The sequence below is a fragment of the Euwallacea similis genome, chromosome 2, assembly GCF_039881205.1.
Source record: "Euwallacea similis isolate ESF13 chromosome 2, ESF131.1, whole genome shotgun sequence".
Taxonomy (NCBI): Eukaryota; Metazoa; Arthropoda; class Insecta; order Coleoptera; family Curculionidae; genus Euwallacea; species Euwallacea similis.
The window spans coordinates 403,730-425,837 of NC_089610.1; the positions used below are offsets into that span (position 1 = coordinate 403,730).

Consider the following 22,108-nt stretch of genomic DNA (forward strand, 5'->3'; position numbering starts at 1 on the left):
TTGCAGTTAGCGACTTGATTAAGGTATACCTTTTTTAAGCAAAAATACGTTTTTTCCTCCAAAACTGGTTTACCGTTAAAAACAAAAAAGTTTGAAGGACCTAAACAAGTACCTAATGCGTATACGTGGGGCCCTCTGCGATTTATCGAAATTTTGTTTATAGATATGAATTTCTCATCCCGAAAAACCCCCTTGTAGAAAATTTCACGAGTTTTCCTCTTCCCATTTAATAATTATGGCTAAAAATTGAATTTTACATTTCAACTTTGCCACCCTGTAGCTCGGTTATTATCAACTTTTGGACTAAAGCAAATGTGGTTAAATCGTTTTATTTTGATCTCAACTACCTATGGTAGAGCGTTGTAAAGACCTTTTAGAGACACCCCGTATATCATAAGCCGAATGTTTTCTACAAACGAAAACTTTCGAACTTTGATCTCATATACGGGGTGATACGGGTTGATGGGTCTAAAGCTCTCATTTATCACATTTTTTTTTACATTAGTAGGTGGGGGTCATTTTCAGCAGCTGCTATAAAATTAAAATATTATCATATTAAATAAAGTTAAGCTCTCGTTTAAGCTTGGTTTATTAACATTGATATTAATAATTGCATCTGCAGGAAGCAGTTGCTTATCCAGAATATTACCTCAACCATCAGTTTAAGCGAATTTTTTCAAGAAACTGAAAAGTGAAAAAATTTAATGCGGATTTCAAAAATTTGTCTAAAAGAATTAAAATATTAACAGAAAAAAAAAAGATAAATGAGAGCTCAAAACCTATCAATCCGTATTACCCCGTATATGAAATTAAAGTTCCAAAATTTTCGTTTGTAAAAAACACTTGGCTTATGATATGTATAAATTTTCAGCAAGTTTCGATCGAAAATAAACACGTAATTAAAAAAAAAGAAAGTGTTTTTAACGCCCTGTAGATGGAATGTGAAGCATTTTTGGCCATGTCTTTATATGAAGTTTTCGTTTTAAATTTGGTTCAGAATTCACCCATTAAAATTTTTATCACCTATCGACACAACCTGTATAAAAACATAATACAGGATGTCTGTAAAAGGTTTTTACAACACTCTACCATATATTCTTCAGATTAAAATAAGACGATTTAGTTATATTTACTCTAGTCCAAAAGTTGATAATAACAAAGGTAGAGGACGTCAAAATTGAAAATTACCAATATTTTTTTATCATATTTTCCATATTGTAGAACATAAAAACTTGAAAGTTAGTGTAGGGGAGTTTTTCAAGATGCCGAAATCATATTTGCTGACAAATTGCATTTATCAGATATAGGGCGCTACTTATGGCCCATAGCATGTTTTTAATTGGTTGAAACTTTTTTATCTCCTGGTATAAATGATTTTCGAATGCAGTATTGTATTTGATCATTGCTTCTAAGTAAAAAAGGTATACCCTACTGATGTTGCTAGAAGCAGCCGTTTGCGATATAAATGTATTTGAGTAATTTAGATGTAAGACTTTAGATTAAACAACGCATTTACTATAAAAAAGGTACTCTTGATAACACTTTTAATAATTCGTAGTAGTTTTACAAGAAAACTTAATTACAATAACATGAATGCAAAGAAATCATATCAATATCATAAAAACTGTTCAATGTGTCCACTAGTTGCACGTATACAAAGATTTATACGTCGAAGAAAAAAATTAACACAAAGAAGTTTAGCAAGTATTCTTTAGATAAAAATATGACTTTTAGAAATGTATTTGTCAGGTATTTAAAGTAAACGACTTGCTTTTACACGAAGAAGTTTTATTGATGGTGTCCATTTCTTACATCTAAATAAAAATATTGTCAATAATTTTAATTTATTTGAAAATTAAATTTTCGAGACTTATCATGGCCGCACAATATACCAATGAAAAATCTACCGATATGGTATTAGTGTTTGGGTATTGCCAAGGAAGAAGTCGCAAGTGTGTTAGAGTGTACACCGATAGGTTTCCGAATCGTCGTATATCAAGCCATCCAACTTTTGCTGCTGTGGAGAAATGTTTTTGGGAGGCTGGCCTATTTGCTGCTTCAACCATTGATTAAGGAAGGCATCATTTTGTAAGGGTTGTTGAAGTCAAAGAAGAAATTTTGGGACGCGTCGAAGAAGATCCAGAAATATCCACCAGACGACTAGATAAGAAAATAGGATTATCCAAAGATGTCGTTCATGGAGTACTTAAAAAAGAGTTGCTATATCCTTACCATAAGACATCAGTTCAAGATTTCTGACAACATGTTCCTAATATGCACCTGTTTTTTTGTCGACTTTTTAATAGGCAAAAAGAAGGAGATTTCAATTTTGCCAATAATATTTTGTTTACTGATGAGACATGTTTTATAAGAAAAGAGGTAACCAATTTTCATAATGAACACGTTTATATAGGTAAAATCTATATGCAATCAAGGTAATACATTTTCAACATGAATTCAAAATCAATGCGTGGGCTGGAATAATTAGTAATGAAATAATAAGTAAAAAAATTAGTAAATATTGTTGGTCCTGTCATTCTTCCACAAAGATTAAAAGGGGAAATTTATTTGCAACATCTACAAAATTATTTGCCTTTGTTAGAAGATTTACCTTTACAATTTCGAAGAGATATGTGGTTTATGCACGATGGAGCTCCACCATATTTTGCACTAAATATTATAATTCATTTAAATCAGCAGTACCCAAGTAAATGGATAGGTAGAGGTAATGACGCCCCTGTAAAATGTCCACCACGTTTTCCGGACTTAAATCCTATGGATTATATTTTATGGGGACATCTTAAGTCCAGGGTTTACATGACAACTGTCGATAACGAAGAACAACTGTGACAACGTATTCAAGATGCAATAAATATTATTAGAAACGATGAAGAAGTTATGCAAAGAGTACATTTTAATTTTCTTCCACGCATAAATCTTTATATACGTGCAATATATATAATTTATATGCAAATATATACAACTATGGTGGACACTTTGAACAGTTTTTATGATATTTTTATTTCTTTGTATTCATGTTATTGTAATTAAGTTTTCTTGGAAAACTACTGCGAATTATTAAAAGTCTTATCAAGAGTACCTTTTTTATAGTAAATAAGTTGTTTAATCTAAAGTCTTACACCTAAATTACTCAAATACATTTATCTCGTAAACGGCTGCTCAGTAGGGTATACCTTTTTTACTTAGAAACGATGACCAAATACAATACTGCATTCGAAGATCATTTATACCAGGAGACAAAAAAGTTTCAATCAATTAAATACATGTTGTGGGCCATAAGTAGCGCCCTATATCTGATAAATGCAATTTGTCAGCAAATATGATTTCGACATCTTGAAAAACTCTCCTACACTAACTTTCACTTTTTGATGTTGCATAGTATGGAAAATATGATAAAAGAAATTATTTTTAATTTTCAATTTTGATGCCCTCTATCTCTGTTATGATCAACTTTTGGACTAGAGTAAATATGGTTAAATCGTCTTGTTTTGATCTGAAGAATCTGTGGTAGAGCATTGTAAAGACCTTTTACAAACACCCTTTATATTTCTGTGAAAAACTAAATTACAGTTTTTGCAGTCCAACATCATATTTTACACATTGTGTACGCATTAAAAGCTATAATTTTCAACGGCACACCGTTTTTTTTGTTCTGCGAAACAGGCACTAATAAGTGATCTTGGCCATCGAATCTGTTATCATCAGACACTCTGCAAAATGATCTGCTGGAAGCAGAACTTGCTGGCCTATCTCCTTGTTTTGATGCAGTTTTATACTTTGTCACCTTTACAACTCCTCTTCTAAACTAAATTTGGGTGACCTTATTTCCAAACTTTTTACTCAGAATCTAAGCATTTTACATGGTTGCGTCTAACAGCCAGGTAAATAAAACTCAATTCAATTTTTTTGAATGAAGTCCTATGAGGAAACGATTGATATTTTCGTTCATCAAATCAGTTTCGCCCATGAAGTTGTTATAATTGGTGTTTAGGCGAAGTTGGGACACTTGAATGAATTTTTTGGTTCTTGAATATCGCTTAACTATGGACTGTCGATTCACACCGCTATTAGTTGACGGTATTGTTACAACGGTATTATCTAATCAGTAAAGAAGAATTATTCCATTCGTTCTATCCAGAATAGAAGTCGCTTCAGATCGTTTACTCTTCATCATGGCTTTCGAGATGATCGGAAAGTTTTTGGAAGTCCAATTATCTCCTATGGTTCCTGTCACATCGTAACTTCTCTCTTTGAAATAGATAAGTAAATGAAAGCTAATGAACAAATTGTCATAAAACAGAGAATAATTCAATTATTTTTTTATCATTTGATAGTTCGTCCATCATGGTTACAAAAGGAGCAGCACATGCCCCAAAGATTGAGGTGTACTTTTCGTTAAATTTCAGATCTTTCCCTTGATACATATTAAAATTTATCAAATGTCTACTTTTTCCGTTTAAACACCAGACTTTAAGGAGAAAACGAATCGGCTTTCCCTTAAAAAATTGCTTTCGTGAGTACTTGCCAAAGTATTTCATTATCGATTCATCGTAATTGAGATTTTCCTCAGGCACATAGAATTGAGTAAACTTTCTTTGCAGCTTTTCAATTAGTGATCGCAATTTGTAATATACTATATCAATTGCAGCTATCTTTGTATTTTCAGCCAAGTGAAAGAATTTCCAAATTATCAAAAACCGATCGCGTCGCATTGCATCTGACACCGTTTAGCAATGCATGTCTTTTCTTGAGTCCCATTAAAACTTTTTTCCAGGTAGGTAATGGCATCTTATTAGTATAAGAATAACTAAAAAAACAAATCTCATAGGTTATTATTTACGGATCTGACGAATTTTTAAAAAATGCCTATTTTGTGGTTTCTAACTGAATGTATAAAATAAGCCTGGGGAAACCCTTGTTTCTTTATAGAATTAATTTTCTTTTAATAATGAATTTAAATGTTAATATTATTTGAATACTCATCAAAATGTGTGGAAATGAGAAAATATTTTTAAAATGGCATTTTACAAGTAAAAAGGTGCTTCTTCGCGGTCGTTATAATAATTTTATAACCTTGGGACGGACGTTTAGCTGCTATATACAAAACTAGACTAGACACTAATAGTACTTATTAATGAAGGAATACATTAGGTAAGTATTGTCTAATTAATGCATTTTTACAGTGTACCATATCGGTCATTATACCTGTATTGCAAACATGTATTGGAGTATTTGAATATTTATTATTTTCATACATTATATTCTGATAAGCGAATTACATAGTACAGGGTGATCTGTTTTATTTTGCACCCCTCTCCCCCTTACATCCTTTTCTTTTACTTTTAGAATAAAATGTAAAAAACAAAAGTTGTACGGATTCATCTAAAGGATTAAAGTAATCTATTTGGGTAGCTACATGTTGACTCATAAAAAAGTGGAAGGCCAAGCTTTTGTTTTTTTATACCCTGAGAAAGCCGTGAAATTATGTAAAATAATATAAAGGGTATTCCATTAGAAAACAAAAGTTTGATTTGCCACGTTTTTATGTGAAACTCTGTAGCTATTTAAATAGATTGCTTTAATCTTTTAGATAAGTCCATACAACTTTTGTATTTTGCATTTTATTCGAAAAGTAGAAGGAAAGAATTTAAGAAGAGGTGCAAAATAAAACGGATCACCCTGTAGGTCACTGATAGACACTATGTAATTCACTTATCAGAATCTCTCATAAATGTTCAATCTCAGCTTCACACTCATTATCTTCATCAGGCATACCTCGGTACATGGTAAGTATTGTACATACAGATATATGCCTAGAAGGTGTAGCCTAGAAACAATAAAAGGGAAAGACAACGTGTTTTTTTAATTTCTATCAAGAAAATGCTAAAATTACTTTAAAAAAGGTCTTAATTTTAATTAAATTAATAAATAAAAAATTACTCACATAAAACGATCAAATTCTTTTCACTAGTCTCTTAAAGCAATGCTTCACAAAATAATTATAAATAAACCATGCTAAGTGCTATTAAAATTTAATGCCTTAATTCTTCGTTACAGCTCATTGATCATTAAAAAAAATATAATTTCTAATTTTCATTCGAAGAATGCTTATAACGTGTACATGTTTATACAGGGTGTCCCAGATAAGGATGAACAGCATGGGGATCTCGGAAACGGTAATAGATACAAAATGGTTTAAATTGGGAAAAAGTTAGGCAATTTAAAGCAAATTAATAATCTGTTTTTATATCGACGAAATTCCGAATGGTTACGAAGATATCCGGAAAAAAACGAATTTGGCGGTTTTCGTTTTTTGCAAATAACTCTTATACGGTTATAGTTAGAGGAATAAAAGTTTTACATTATTAAAGCACTTTTTTGAGAACTGTTTAGCAGTGTTGCCAGTTTTCTTGTTACATCCTTACTTTCGGAGAAAAATGAGTAAACTTTTGATTTTCATATGGGCGTGATATCAATTGTTTATATTTTCAAAATCGTCATAAAATTCCCTTTTCAGCCATGCATTACATTTAATATTTTTCTCAGAAACTCTATGAGTTATAGCCATTAAAGCATTTTTTGATAAGTAGGCCATGATTTTGACTTATAGTAATGGTGCACATTAAATAAATGAATGCTGTGGAAACGTCAACATTATTTAAAAGTTGTAAAACCTTAAATGTTGTTATTAAATACATAATTTGAAACAATTATTTTTTTAATTTTAGGGTGATACCAGTAATATATTTATACTTTTAAATAATGTTGACGTTTCTACAGCATTCATTTATTTAATGTGCACCATTACTATAAGTCAAAATCATGGCCTACTTATCAAAAAATGCTTTAATGGCTATAACTCATAGAGTTTCTGAGAAAAATATTAAATGTAATGCATGGCTGAAAAGGGAATTTTATGACGATTTTGAAAATATAAATAATTGATATCACGCCCATATGAAAATCAAAAGTTTACTCATTTTTCTCCGAAAGTAAGGATGTAACAAGAAAACTGGCAACACTGCTAAACAGTTCTCAAAAAAGTGCTTTAATAATGTAAAACTTTTATTCCTCTAACTATAACCGTATAAGAGTTATTTGCAAAAAACGAAAACCGCCAAATTCGTTTTTTTCCGGATATCTTCGTAACCATTCGGAATTTCGTCGATATAAAAACAGATTATTAATTTGCTTTAAATTGCCCAACTTTTTCCCAATTTAAACCATTTTGTATCTATTACCGTTTCCAAGATCCCCATGCTGTTCATCCTTATCTGGGACACCCTGTATAACGTCAATCGCGTCAATCGGGTTTTGTTTTGTTAATCATTGGAGAAGGAAATATATATGTCAATATGTGTATGAATGTAATGTAGGAATATAGTAAATATTCAAATACACCGATATATTTTAACAATATGTGTATAGTGAGAGATATACGTTCTAACAATGAATTAATTCAGCAATAGTTAACTAATGAATAATGCTTCATTGTCAAGTACTATTAGCGTTTGCTCTACTTTCGTAAGTAATTGCAGAATTTTCTTCTCCAGGTCATAAAGTCAGTACAAAGTTCATGAAAAGCACCTTTTTGCCCTTAAAATACATTTCAAAATATATTTTACTTTGTAGCATTTTATAAAAATTGAAAATCAGAAATTACTGTCCATTGATCCAGGATAGGAGGAGGTAAATACCCTTTAACTTCCCAATTCCTTTCCTTTCCCAATAACTTCCAAACTAAATTTTAAAAAAACTATTTATTTTGAGTAATTTCTTAGTAAATTTAGATAAGATCTTCGATTTGGAGATGTTATTAAATTAGTATTCTGATGTGTATGACATTTTTCCAAGATTATGAATTAGTTTCATAAAAAAAAACTAGTCTTATTGCAGAACAACAGTCGATATAATTAAAAAAACACTCAAAAATTGTGTTATTATCAAAATTATATTAAATTCGTTTGGTTTCTTTTCATATATCATATTTATTTTATTCACTATGATTAATGGGTTAGCATACTTTTTTGTAGTATCCTGTATATGTGGTTTGAGGAAATGTGAAATACTCACAAACCTGTAAAAGTAAATTAATGCCACGTCTTATATGTAGCTTCCACTAACGCTTGAAAAAATTGCTAAAAATGTATACAAGGTGATTTTTAAAAAATTGTACACCCTAAAAATCTCAAAAACTATTGTAATATGAAAAATTTTGAAAACCAAGGAAATTTTTATTTTTTGGGAGCCATCTTTTGACCCATAAATAAATAAGTTGCTATTCACCCTCTCACCCCCACGCTTCCGTCTTAAAACAATTAAATTGGAATATTCTCCCTATGATGTCAACGAATAGCAATTTTATCTGCATTTCTGTTTTTTGAACGTGTTTTTTTTTAATCGCCGTTTGAAGCTGCTAACTTATCATTAAGTGAAGGAACTATACAGAATTATATAATTAAATTTTGCTTTATTTTTTAAGTTGGCTTGGGTCTGAGTCGAAATGAAATAGTACCGAATTCAATTTAAAAAATAAAGCAAAATTCAATGTGTTGTGCGTTTTTCTTTATGAATCTATTAGATTTTTTAAACTAAATTATGTTGCAGAGTACTATCGTCCCCTAAAATACGAAGATAGTCCCAGAAGTACCCGATCTGACATATCGATGGCATTTTTTTTTAATTTGCATATTTTACAAAGACTTAATCTTAAAAAGCTTATGCTTAAAGTTTGAGAGTGCTACGTTGATCTGTATTTGTTTTGAAACCGTTTTTAATGAATACTTTTAAATGTTTTATGAACATAGAAACAATTGATCATCGACATGTGATTCGATACTTTTATTTTGATGGTCTTAGTCCATTCAATATCGAAGTGAGATTATATTATACTCTGTGGAAATCTGGTCCTTCGTTAACAAATATAGAATATTGATTGGTAGAGAATGAGTCGGTCGTATGAGCTACCAAGGCGAACTCGGCAGTAATCTACCCAATACGGTGACCATTCCAGAAAATGTGGTGAACATCCATAAAACTGTACTGGAAGAGTATCGGTTAAAATTGTACGAGTTATCAGACATGATAGGCATTTCAAAAAGTACTATATATCGCATTTTAACCGAACTATTGGATATGAGAAAGTTGTAGTGAAGATGGATACCGCAATTATCTACAATTTTGGTTCGCATCAATAAAGCTGAGTTTTTGCGTCGATCCGTTACCATAGATGAAACATGGATCCATCATTTCACATCTGAGATGAAAGAACAGTAAAAACAATGAATTCAAATGGGAGAATCAGCTCCAAAGAATGTGAAAACCGTTCTATCTGCAGGAAAATGGTATCAGTTTTTTGGAATGCACGTGGGATAAATTTTATTGACTATTTCCCTTAAGGAAATACAATAAATAGAGAATATTATACACATTTATTACAGCGTTTGAGCGAAGAAATTAGGAAAAAGCGATTGCATTTGGCGAAAAAAAAAGTCTTGTTTTATCAAGACAATGCATCAGTCCACACTTTTGTCATTGTAATGGTCAAAATTAATTAACTTGCTTTTGAACTTTTTCCTCATCCGCCTTATGCGCTAGATTTAACCCCCTCAGATTATTTTCTATTTTCAAACTTGAAAAAATGGTTTGGTGGAAAGAGATTTGGCAATTATGAAGAGGTGAAGTTTGAGATTGATGCCTACTTTGAAACATTCCAAGCTTCCAACTATAAAAAAGCTATAGAAGCCATAGAATATCGTTGGGATCTCTAAGGAAACTTGTAGAAAGATATTGAAGAAAATAATGTAATATTTAAAAAAATGTTTTCTTTAAGTGTTTGGTCGGATACTTTTGAGACTATCCTCGTATCTCCTCGATGATATGTTACATCCTGTATATGTATGTAGATAGAAGCACTATATTGAAACATCGTTCTTCTGCTTTAAATGATCCTGTTGTACGTATTTAGGAAATGTGTTAGCAGAAATCATGAAGGCGCAAGTGGGAAGAAACCTTTTTTGAGCGCGAAATAGAGGTTTGTAAGGCAGTTTAAAGCAAAATTAGTCACTATTTCTACATGAAGTTTTCTAACTAGCTCCCTCAATAAGTGGACACCTTTGCGTGTTTTCAACTAGAACGGCACTTAGTACGTCCAATTGACCGAGACTGACTAAGGAAATAACTTAATAGCAGCATTCACGTATCCTAATACGAAATTACCAACCCGGTCATTATTTCCAGCACAATGGTGATATTAATTTGAACAACAATCGGCTGGGGGTTTTATGAAAACATGAACAAATCAGCGATATCTCTCACGCATCCTAAGCGGTCAGTTTCACATTGCATGCATGGTATAGGCATGGAAATCTTACGTAACTGTCAATCAGCATGAAATTTGCATGCGTCAACCTCGAGCTCATAAATTGCCTATGTGAATTTATAAGACCATACAGTTGAGAGCTCAGTTTTAGTTTGAGTGTGTATTTGAAATTAAACTTCCGACCTTTCATTGGAATACCGCGTGATCGGAAGACCAGGTAATTAGTTCATATTATATCATGAATATATTTTTGTTTAATTGCTACTGCTTTAATCTCGATTTTCTGTTTAAGCGCTTAATTATTATATTAAGAAAATATTTCAGTTCAGATTTGTTCAGATTAGGTCAGAAGCACTTACGCGATTTGGGTTTAGTAGCCAAGCCACATTTCTTCAATGCCCTCTCTAAAATTTCATGTGAATCAGTCAATGGTACCCATGACTCAAAGCACCTCAACTAATCGAGCAGTTGTTCATATAGCTCCCCTTACTTCAACTCTTGGTTAGCTTTAACTTCATTTTGAAAAACACCTCATTCGCCAGTTAGCTGGTCATTGATAATTGTCGCTCCCTAACTGGATATTAAGGAATCGGTCTTAAGAGTTAAATTATTTATAGACTGGTAACTTTAACTTGTTATGTTAAACTTAACACCGCATTGATAATTTAACCCTAAGTCTGAAGAATGTCAAAATGACGTGTATTGATTCACACCGCGTATGGCTGGGCTCTTTGGATGCGATCATTTTAACATTATTCCTGGGAGCATTTTCCTCCCAAAATTTAAACAGTTATTTCCTAGCATACAATCAAACTCTGTGTTTTTGGTAGTAGTATAACATTTCGAAATAATTAATTAAATTCTAATCTCTTTAATCCTTAACTAAACTTTTTATAAAATTAAAATACTTTATGATTATCCTCATAATAATTTTGAACGGAGAGAAGTGATGGGGCTTGTTTGAGCACAGCTGATGAGGGTGTCTCAGTCTGAGGCACCTCATCTTGAATCAATTTTTTTTTAATAACTGGTTTGGATATTAGATCTTGAAAGGCCAGATTCCTGCAGTCAACTCATGACATATAGAGAGCCATTCGCAGCACCATCATCAAAAATTATTAAACACGATATATGTATCAATCGATTAAATTAAACCAAAACGAAGATGATATACACTATAACCATATGATTCTGATTCTGATATTATCAAGAATATACATTTTAGTTATTAAAACATTTAGTAACAAGAATTCTCATATTACCATTCAGCATCACTGTATTAAAATATGTATAATTTCAAATAAAATGTATTGGATAAGTATTCGATTAAATGCTTACACGCGATCCAAAACAAGGGACTAAATATAAAATACATTAGGCAACAAGTAGGAAAAAAAATTAAAAAGTGAAATTAATAAAAAAAATTTAAGTAACAATCATTATAAGTAAAGAAGGAAAATAAATAGTGATAAAAAAAAAGAAATAGAAAGAAAAATACTGTCCTGATTTGCGCCACATCAGTGGTTTTCTAAAGTATGTGCATGTTAGTGCTTCAAAATATTCAAATTAAGTACATTCTGGATACTCTTATTGATATCTAATTACATAATTAAACTATAATCATAATAAACTGAAAGAACGAAATCTTAAACAATTAACAAATCGTACGATTTTGCGGAAATGGAACAAAAACAATTTCGCGATATCTTACGTCTCTAAATCGATGAGTTTTAAGCAAATACATGGAATCAGCATAAAGTTATACGTAACAATATCACCATGATATTTGCATGCATTGACCTCGAGTTAAAAAAAATTGACTGTGCTAATTTGTTTTAATATGTCTGAATAGGTATAAATTCGGTTTTGAAAAAGTTATTGAAACAGGCCTTTAATAGAATACTGAGGCATCTGAGTGATACATTTAGAATCCATTTTATTTTTTTCAAGTCTTTTAATAACTCATTTTGTGTGTTTACGGCCTTCCTATTCCTGATTTAAAGTATCAAAATTAATGATATCATAACTAATCGTTATTGTATTTCCTATATCTGTTTGAAAATAGGCTGAAGGCATTAAATCTGGTGGTCACGCAGGTCTATAGGTAAGCCGCAATGTTCCAATTCATCGTTACGTTAAACAACCGTCTAAAAAATTATATTACATCCAGCGACTTGGAAGAACTGGAGGGAAGAAACGATTTCTGCCATTAAATTAAAAATGGTTCTATTTTTTGGATAGAAGGTCGCCATGGATTAGTATCCTATTTGCTAAAATAAACAACTGAACTGAAAAATAACCATACGTCCAGTTTTTCTAGATTGTTGCTTACAACAGGAATTCCATCAGGCGACTTGTTTTATTGATAGTAAAAGCTACTGATATCATATTCACTCATTTATTCGTCATTTTTAGGGTCAAGGATTATTTCTGTCTATTGAAAAATAACTATTCACAACTATTTATTATTTTTGTGTTTGAAGTCTGGAGATTCATTAGTCACTTTAAAGTATTTGTCACTCCCTAGAGGCAATGAGAACATACTTAGGGATAAATATTTAAAAATTTTGGCGATAAGAGAATTAGAGTAGAAAGAATGTGTAGTAACTTATACGGAGAATAAAGAATAATGAACGTCATGGAAGGTCATAAGGTACTCATAGAGGCATAAGGAGGAGTTTCTATTAGATACAGCAGCTAGGAGAAATAGTAAAATCTAGTGAATTTTCACCTCATTAATCACACAGATGTTTCTTGTCAAACAGAATTTCTTAACTAAACACGCAGGTTGCTCGAGATTTTAATAAATATATAACACACATTAATGAATTGAACATTAATAAAATGAACTTCGTAATAAAGTTAAATAGGAGGAAGGTAAAAAAACATCATGCAAAATATCAAAAATATTATTTTAAACAATTTTGTGAAGTCCTTTCAGCGCCATACTGTATATTTGTAATAATCTTGAATATTTAGAGCTTCAAAAAAGAACTTAGTGTAGGGTTCAATTTCTATTTTATTTTCTTGGTTACTTTCTAATACCTTTATATGGTCAATGAATCCCCATCGTTGTAAAAAGGAATTCCTGAAGAATTTGTACGTGAACCATAAATTAAGTTATTAATTCATTCAATTAATAATTTCCTTTTGACTTTATTGAGTGTAAATATTCTCTTCATTCTATTCTATGAAAGAAAAACATTGTGAGTAGCACTTAGTTAAACTAAAAATTCAATATCACTTAAGTCTAACAAATGGTCATAATATCCTCGTAAAAACCCACGCATTACATAAATCTATATAATTTAATTAATTATGGAAATCGGAAATCGGTCAATTAATATTATTTTACTAACAACGCTTTTTTTTCCGATCACTACGAAATAATTACAGAACACCAACCAATCGTTTAATAATGAATTGTTATTATTATCGATTACTCAGAGAAATGGTGTGAGCGTGACGGAAACGTAATATCTCGAACAAAGGTTAAAGTATCTTTTTCTCAGCGCATTCTGTCTCTATTCGAATCGCGTGGCTCCCTAAATATCGGATGATACGGTTACTTAGAGGTCATATAAGATTCGCTTAATGGAATATTATAATTGATTATAATGTTTACTGTTTGTGTGATGACAAAGAAGAATGGATAGCTAAGTGCTAAATTATATCAATCCAAAATAGATGATTACTAATTTGTTAGGTCAACACGTACTCCAGAAAGATGTTGATCTTTGAATTTAAATACTTAAGTGCTTGTTACCATTAGGTCAGTGCGGAAATAAATGTAAAATTTTATGAGTCCCATTTTTACGTTTCGAAAAAAATCATATTCAGACCTGCTTTGTTCAATGTAATCGGCATTTCTTTCTTAATTAATCCTCTAACGAGAATAATGATTATTGTAAAAAATTGGAGTTTAATTGAAAAATATATGTAGGCACCTATGCCAAGCAGTGCTTTAGCGTAATATTAAATATTTTTCATTTTTATTAAATTTCAGTACAGACAGAGACAGTTAACAGAGAATTAAACAATTCCATTATTACAAATACTAGGTGGTCAAACAAAACGGACGAATTTTAAAATCCTGTCAAAATTTTTATTTTGATCGTATAAGATTGAACATAAACTCAATGTGTAGAGAAACTCAGGAAATTTTATTGTTAAAAGGACAAAATCAAAAACATATTACGTTTTAAAAATAATCTTATTTAAATGACAATCCTTGATTGCAATGCATTCTTTCAGGCGGTCATTAAAATTTCTCATTACTGTTTGCCCCACATCGTCTGGAATTGTCGTGATTTTATTTCTGATGGTTTCTTTTAATTCTTAGATACTTCTTGGTTTGATGACATACACTTTACACTTCAAGTAGCTCCAAAGGAAGAAATCACAGGGGATCAAATCGGGGAAAGTAAAGACCAAGGAATATCACCATTTCGGGAAATCACGTGTCGAGAGAAAGTCGCTCTTAGGAAATCCATAGAAATCCTTGCCGTGTGAGCCTCATCTGACAACAATACTACTGCATCTTCATTGCCTAAAATTTCTAACATGTTCCTTGGCGTCCACGTTCTCCCGATTTGAACCCCTGTCATTTCTTTCTTTGGAGTTACTTGAAGTGTAAAGTGTATGTCAACAAAGAAAGAATCATCAAAGAATTAAAAGGATCCATCAGAAATGAAATCACAGCGATTCCAGACGATATGATGCAAAGAATAATGAGAAGTTTCAACGACCACCTAGAAGAATGCATTGCATTCAAGGGTTGCCATTTCAATGAAATTATTTTTAAAACATAATATGTTTTCGATTTTGTCTTTTTGGCAATAAAATTTTCTGAGTTTTTCTATACATTGAGTTTATGTTCAATCTTGTACGATCAAAATTAAAATTTTGACAGGATTTTAAAATCCGTTGGTTTTGATTTCACCACTTTGTACATATTAGGAATCCATTCTCTCCTATGTGTGAGCCTTTGTTTTCTACGAAGCGACTTGTTATGAAACAGAACTTTAAGTTGCATTTTATTCTGAAATGAGTCGACTCATTGAATGGAGAGTTAACACCAAGAATCCTTAACTGAGATGTTTCCATCTTAAACCTCAATGAATACTAGTTGAGGGTTCTTTCCTTAATGTCCTGGAAATATTCTTTAGAAAAAAACAACAAAATTTGGCTAGGGTAACAGGCCTCAAAACAAGGGGCAGGTCGTTTAACCATACTGGACACTGAAATATCCAAAAAACTGACGACATCACTGATAGAGAAGATTGATGTGATGTTCCTGCACCGCTGGATATGTGTCCATAGCAAGTACACTCCAAACTGGTCCTGGAGTGAAACAACAAAAATAATTTCTTTTGCAAGCAATTGATCAAATTACTCTTTGAAATGTTTTTAAAAAAAATAGCAATTTTATTATTGAGAGCTATGATTAAGAGGATATTGTTGCACTGCTGGCTACGTGCCCGTAGCAGGTGCACTTCAAACTGGTTCTGAAGTGAAACAGCAAAATTTGCCTCCTTTGTCTGATCAAACTAGCTTGTAAAACTTGCAAAAAAGTAGGGATTTTACCACTGAAAACTCGATTGAGTGAGTATTCTTGCACCGTTGGACACCTGCCCATAACATGCAACAAGCTGAGAAATACTAGCCAACCACCCACATAGGACCAAATTTTGAGCGAACGATATTTCTCCGTTTTGAATTGAAGAAGGTGAAGATGAATATTACCGAAAACCCTGATCGCAGGTGAAGAAGCATAAAACGAAAACCAGAGGGAGAAAACAAGTTTTAAAACGTGGGATGGATATTCTTCTTTTGCAGAGATTGGAAAAATGTTTCTTCGACTTACATTTATTAACTCCCCCAAAGTCTTGTATTGTGATCTTTCGCTTTCCCCGAATTCCTCTGAATTCTCATCTTGCTGTAACAACTATTAATATATTACAGCATATGGTCTTTCTATCACGTACGCAAGTTTAAAGTATTAAAGTGCACGCATGCTAGAAGCATGATATTCTTTCACAATCGTATCAGCATGAAATTTGCATGTGTCCACTCCGAGTTTAGTAAATAATTTATGGCTACAAATTAAGTCCTAACTCTAGAGAGAGCTCAGTTTGAATTGACAGTGAGTGCCTGATACTTAATAAACTTTGAATACTATAGATGAGAAATTAGTCGAAGAATCTACAGGTAATTAATTGCTCATGGAGAATACACTATAAAATTCTATTTTACTAGTTTTTATTTATTATATTATTTACATTAATTTACATGAAAATAATGCACATTCAAGACAGCATTGACAATATGTTTTTTTAAAATACTTTTATGAACATTTGAAAGGACTTGGGATTGCAGTCAGACATCAGTTAGCCGTTATAATGTAGATGAAAGTTTATGAGTGTTAAACAGTAACATGCATTAGCCTTGGCCTTCAAGTTACTTATATGAGTATCGATTCATTCTAGTTGTGCTTCTCTAACCTTCATTTGCCAACAGTTCTTGTTTTTTAAATGGAATTGCAACTGCATCAGGTGAGCAATGATTTCTTTATCCAATAAGAATATTGTGGCAGGATTAATACGCACAAAAAAAGTCCTTTTAAACCAAAATTTCAATACGTCTAAAATTGTGAACAAATTTCGATTGGTTTTCCAAATTTTTTTTGCCTCAAATTTTGTAAGCTGTCCATTTAGGATTGAGGAATCGAATATTTTTGTTTCAATCGACAGGATATATTTTTTTTCATAGGACACATTTTCTTGAGGTACACCATTAATCATTTCGAATTCATTTCCCTGTTCAATTTATACACTATTCATCGATTTCATTGCTATATACCACTACCGATTATAACTTATTATTTTTTTAAATATAGAGCAAAGTGTTCAGTTTTTACTACGGCTATGCATTTAAAACATTTTATTCTTGGAAAATACCGCTACGAAAATAAAAATTTTCAGACATAGCTGATAATGATCAGGAGCATACTGAAGGGGTCATAAACAAGCACGTGAAATCTCACAAGAGTTTTGCAATGTTTTCATACTTCCCTTAAAAATTCCTCCGCATGTTTTGAGATAAATAAATGAGTTTTCTACTCGTATTTTATTCCATGGAAATCCTGGAAGGAAGGTTAAAAATATCTGGATACTAGTTATCATGGGCGCGCTGAAGGATATTCCTCAATACGACCTTTTAAATAATTTAAAAAATCCTCTTAATCTTCAGAGACAAAGTATGCCAATGCGTTTTGGACAATTCATTTTCTGGAAAGACTGCAACGAGAATAAAAATGTTCAAAGGCATCTGATAGTCGTCAGGGGCGTGTAGAAGATATCAGAAGCGCGTAAAATCTGGCGAGAGTATTGTTTTAGATGCATAATTTCGAAATTCTATAATGTTGATGTAAAATTCTGTTTTGTTGCAACAATAACAATTATGCAAAAAAAAGATAAAAATTATGCAAACAAAAGTGGAAAATACTTTATAATATGCAAAAGTCAATACATTTTCGAACGATTTCGTCAAATCATTTTCGATTCCTTTTTTTTAATTCAAGGGTCAAGACCCGAAGTAATGGCTTTTTTAGAGCTAAACGTCGTATCATTATTGTTGTGATTCGGTAAACTATTAAAAATTATATTTAAGAAAATCGTAACGATTGTCCTCAATTTTCTCTCTTGTTCTAATATACATGTATTGTTAAAAAAAAAAAGTTGTTTTGAAATTTTATAATTGAACTTAAAACAGAATGTTAAATTCTATTGTTTTGAGCATAAACAACAGTTACTTAACCTTTTTTACTCCACTGCCCAATGGGTATCATGAATTTTATTGAGAAATACTGTACAATATTAAAAGTTGCGCAATTTTCAATTCAAATTAGTTTCTCATTATAGAATAAAGTTATTCCTTGCATTGTCGGATGTTGTATATTAATAACTAAACGGGCTACATAATACTTATTATTTTATGCCTGTACACGATGAGCAGTAATTAAATAGATATCAGCAACCTACGAACATTGAAATAGTCGTTGGTTGTATCATTTTCAGACAACAGTGTGACATAAAAAGATATTGTTTTTTTATATATAAATGTTAAAGTTTTTGAGGGATCATAAGATTAGTGTGTATGTGGACGCAGCTTAGATTGGTATATGTTTCGAGTAAGGTAAGTGAAAACAGAGTAGATATTCCGTTAACGAAATCCAATAATTTTACCATTGAAAAACAGTGTTGGTCATGTTAGCACAAATCAGGAACTATCGCCATTAATAATTAAGGTTGGTGACCACTGTTCATTTTCTCGACAGATTTTTTTGTAAGAAATTTTTCCATTTTGCATACTTTGGTTACACTGCTTTTATCGATTTCCATCACAGTGCCAACCGATTTTCGAATCGACAAATTTGAAATTTTTAAAAATTTTTCTCTTCGTGCTTAACGCGACCTGCACTGATTAGTCATAACAGATATATTTGAGCCATAATTTATGAAGAAAAAAATTTCTTTCCTTTAGTTTTTCCTGAATATTTTCAAAAGTATTGGGATTTTTTTTAACCTTAAACCGACTTCTAACCGAACACTATGCGTGTGTGTGGTTTGGCTCGAAGGGACCAAAATATATGAGTTTCTGTTCCCATCTTTAAACCTCTTAAACTTAAACAAAAATATTGAGAAAATATCGCTCTGCGGCTAATGGTACTATTGACACGCTCACTGGATCTCATATGCCCATCTACACAGGTCCTAACATATTAAATAGCTTCCGGCTTTATTTCCGGAATTTAACCGGCCTGATCTCTCCAAATAATTAAGATATCCGTGCAAGAACTCGGAGAATCGGTATTCTGTGGACCTCATGATGACCTAAATAAGCTTATGGTAAAATGTAAAGTTGGCAAACAAACTTCTTTCTTTTATATAAAGAGCGTGCTTTCGTTCTATAAAAAAAGACCTAATTAGAATTTACTTTTCTCATAACATACTTTATTCCAGACGATTCCAGACTAAGCTACAATGGCTCCTAATGCTTACTCAGCCCCCACTGGCGTTCTCCATGAAAATGACGAGGAAATTAAATCGGAAATCTTGCTACCAGAATTCAAGGAAACGGTTCCTAGGAAACTAGAATTAGTATGGAGAAACATCATAATATTTGCCTATTTGCACGTTGTAGCCTTTTATGGCTACTACCTTATGTTTACGTCTGCGAAGATACTAACAACCATTTTCTGTAAGAAAATTTTTATGGAACCATCAATTGAATTAACTCCAATTTATTCGTTGTGTTTTAGCAATATTTATGTATCAACTTGGGGGATTTGGGATTACGGCTGGCGCTCACAGATTGTGGTCTCACCGCGCATACAAGGCTAAATGGCCTCTTAGACTCTTCTTAACCGTTTGCAACACCCTGGCCTTTGAGGTAACTACCACAATGATCTCCCACCATCTTTTATAGAAAATAAATCATTGTTATACCACAGAACTCAGTAATAGAATGGTCCAGAGATCACCGAGTGCATCACAAATTCTCTGAAACAGACGCTGATCCCCACAATGCCAAACGCGGTTTCTTTTTCTCCCACATGGGATGGCTGCTGTGCAGAAAGCACCCTGATGTTATATCCCAAGGAAAGAAAATCGACATTTCCGACCTGTATGCCGACCCTATCATCCGATTCCAACACAAATATTACATGGTATTGATGCCTATAGTCTGTTTTATCCTGCCAATGCTCGTCCCTGCCCTATTATGGAATGAAACGTGGGTCAACTCTTTCTGTCTCAACATTGGCAGATACATCTTCACCCTTCACGCTTCGTGGTTGGTTAATTCTGCTGCTCATATGTGGGGTGATAAACCTTATGATAAGTAAGGCAATATTTAATTATTTTCAATACAATTTTTATCAAACATTATCTATTTCAGATTCATAAATCCTGCGGAAAACCTAGCCGTGTCAGTCCTGGCTCTAGGGGAAGGGTGGCATAACTACCACCATACCTTCCCATGGGATTACAAAGCAGCAGAATTAGGACAATACTCTGTGAATTTATCTACATTGTTAATCGACTCTTTTGCCAAAATTGGATGGGCATACGATCTAAAATCTGTCTCTGAAGAAATGGTGAAGAAGCGAATTGTCAGAACCGGAGATGGCTCTCATGGAGTCTGGGGTTGGGGTGACCAAGACCAGCCCAACGATGATTATAAAGATGCCATTATCACCTACCGCAAAGAGAAACATGAAGATTAGGTCTTTGAAGCTTTTTTATATGTAATTTACACAATATATATAAAGTTGTAATTAGGTTGTTATAGGGAAACAAAAGGCTGTTTTGATGCAAAGATTTATCGTTAAGTAATTGTGCTATTTGCTATTTTGCATAGTCATATGGAAATATTTAAAGTTAATATATTATATTTTTACATCGTAATGTTCTTTACCAGAATAATTACAAAAAAGATGAATTGTATCTCGTATACTTTTATTACATTTCAAATCAATGTATCAGGCAAATCTGTCATGTAATTTTCAATTACCCCCTAATAGTTTAATCTCTTCTCTACTTTTGTCATGAGTAGATTCTTTCATACAGTACCCGCCTTATGGAGGGACGAGAATGGGCGACGGCCCACGGCATCAGACTTGTTAAATCTAGTTATGCCTCCATTATTGATTAAAGTCTAGAGATAATTATTTCAATCTTGTCAAAAGGCTACGTGAATTCCTGTGATGTTAGGTCTTGGAAAGATTTTGGGATTGTTAAAAGCAATGAGTTTGTTACATCTCACTGACTGCTAAATATCGTTAGATTCCTTCAGTTGCACAATACTTAGTTTACCTACTCACGCCTAGATAGCGCAGCAACAAACTTTTCGATATATATATTTTTTAAACGGTTAAGTTGTCTTAATAATGTAAATATGGCATTACGTCAAAACATTCTTGATGAAATGGTAGAATCAAGATGGGTTCCGTTCCTAAAAATCAAATTCCATGTGACGAGACCGTGTAATTGAAGGAAATAGTTATTACTATGGCTCACATACCACCGCTTTTCTTTGTCGAAGAGTATAAGCCGTAGGACACTTAGTGCTAACCAAAGATGTACCTACCATAAGAACCTTACCCTGCAGACAATAATATCCGCGGTGGTAAAATATGTATGTACAACAACGCAGTAAATCCTGATTCAATTTCTAAATTAAACATCGTTAATATCGATGACACCTACCAGTACACCTTCGGAAGTTGGCTTCGGAATGCAAAAATTATATGTAGAACTTCGTAAATTGGCTATCGAAAAACCAGTGGCGTAAGTTATAATTTCGTGTAAAAAGTTAATTAAAAATTGTGATGCTCTGATTTCAACGATATGCAGCTCCGCAGAATACGAGTGATACAGTATTCATATTTCGAGTTCAAAACTCAAATCGGACTATCTCGATTTTTTTGGATCAAAAATGTTCATGATATATAGTCCATAGTATGTTTCGAACCAGAAAATCGAAGTTGTCCTATTCGAGTTTTGACCTCATTTCATCAATGTTGTATTGTAAGTGTAGTGTGGAACCAAATATGTTTGAAATCGGAGCCATCCAATTTAATTTTTCATGTGTGTGTGAAATTATTATTTACGCCACTGTCGACGACTAAATTTTCGTAGAAATCGTGAAAATTCTGTTCCGGATTGAAAAATATTAATTTTTTCTTTACTTTTGAGCCTGGAA

General features: G+C 32.3%; 1 protein-coding gene across 2 annotated transcripts; it reads left to right on the plus strand.

The window, feature by feature from the left end:
- The first annotated feature begins 10,416 nt into the window (after positions 1 to 10,416).
- Positions 10,417 to 20,811, plus strand: LOC136415778 (acyl-CoA Delta-9 desaturase-like). 2 transcript variants are annotated; one of them, XM_066400585.1, is made up of 5 exons: positions 10,417 to 10,559; positions 19,366 to 19,603; positions 19,665 to 19,795; positions 19,857 to 20,245; positions 20,303 to 20,811. In XM_066400585.1, exons 2-5 carry the CDS (start codon positions 19,387 to 19,389, stop codon positions 20,628 to 20,630), a joined length of 1,065 nt encoding a protein of 354 aa, XP_066256682.1. In that variant the 5' UTR covers positions 10,417 to 10,559; positions 19,366 to 19,386; the 3' UTR covers positions 20,631 to 20,811. The 2 variants fall into 2 exon arrangements, with proteins under 2 accessions (XP_066256682.1, XP_066256674.1); XM_066400577.1 differs by lacking the exon at positions 10,417 to 10,559 and adding an exon at positions 16,407 to 16,552.
- Positions 20,812 to 22,108: the final 1,297 nt, after the last annotated feature.

Coding starts and splice junctions, on each gene's coding strand:
- LOC136415778 (XM_066400585.1), top strand. CDS start 19,387: ATGGCTCCTAATGCTTACTCAGCCCCCACTGGCGTTCTCCATGAAAAT. Junction 19,796..19,856: donor GCAACACCCTGGCCTTTGAG/GTAACTACCACA, acceptor GTTATACCACAG/AACTCAGTAATAGAATGGTC. Junction 20,246..20,302: donor GGTGATAAACCTTATGATAA/GTAAGGCAATAT, acceptor TATCTATTTCAG/ATTCATAAATCCTGCGGAAA.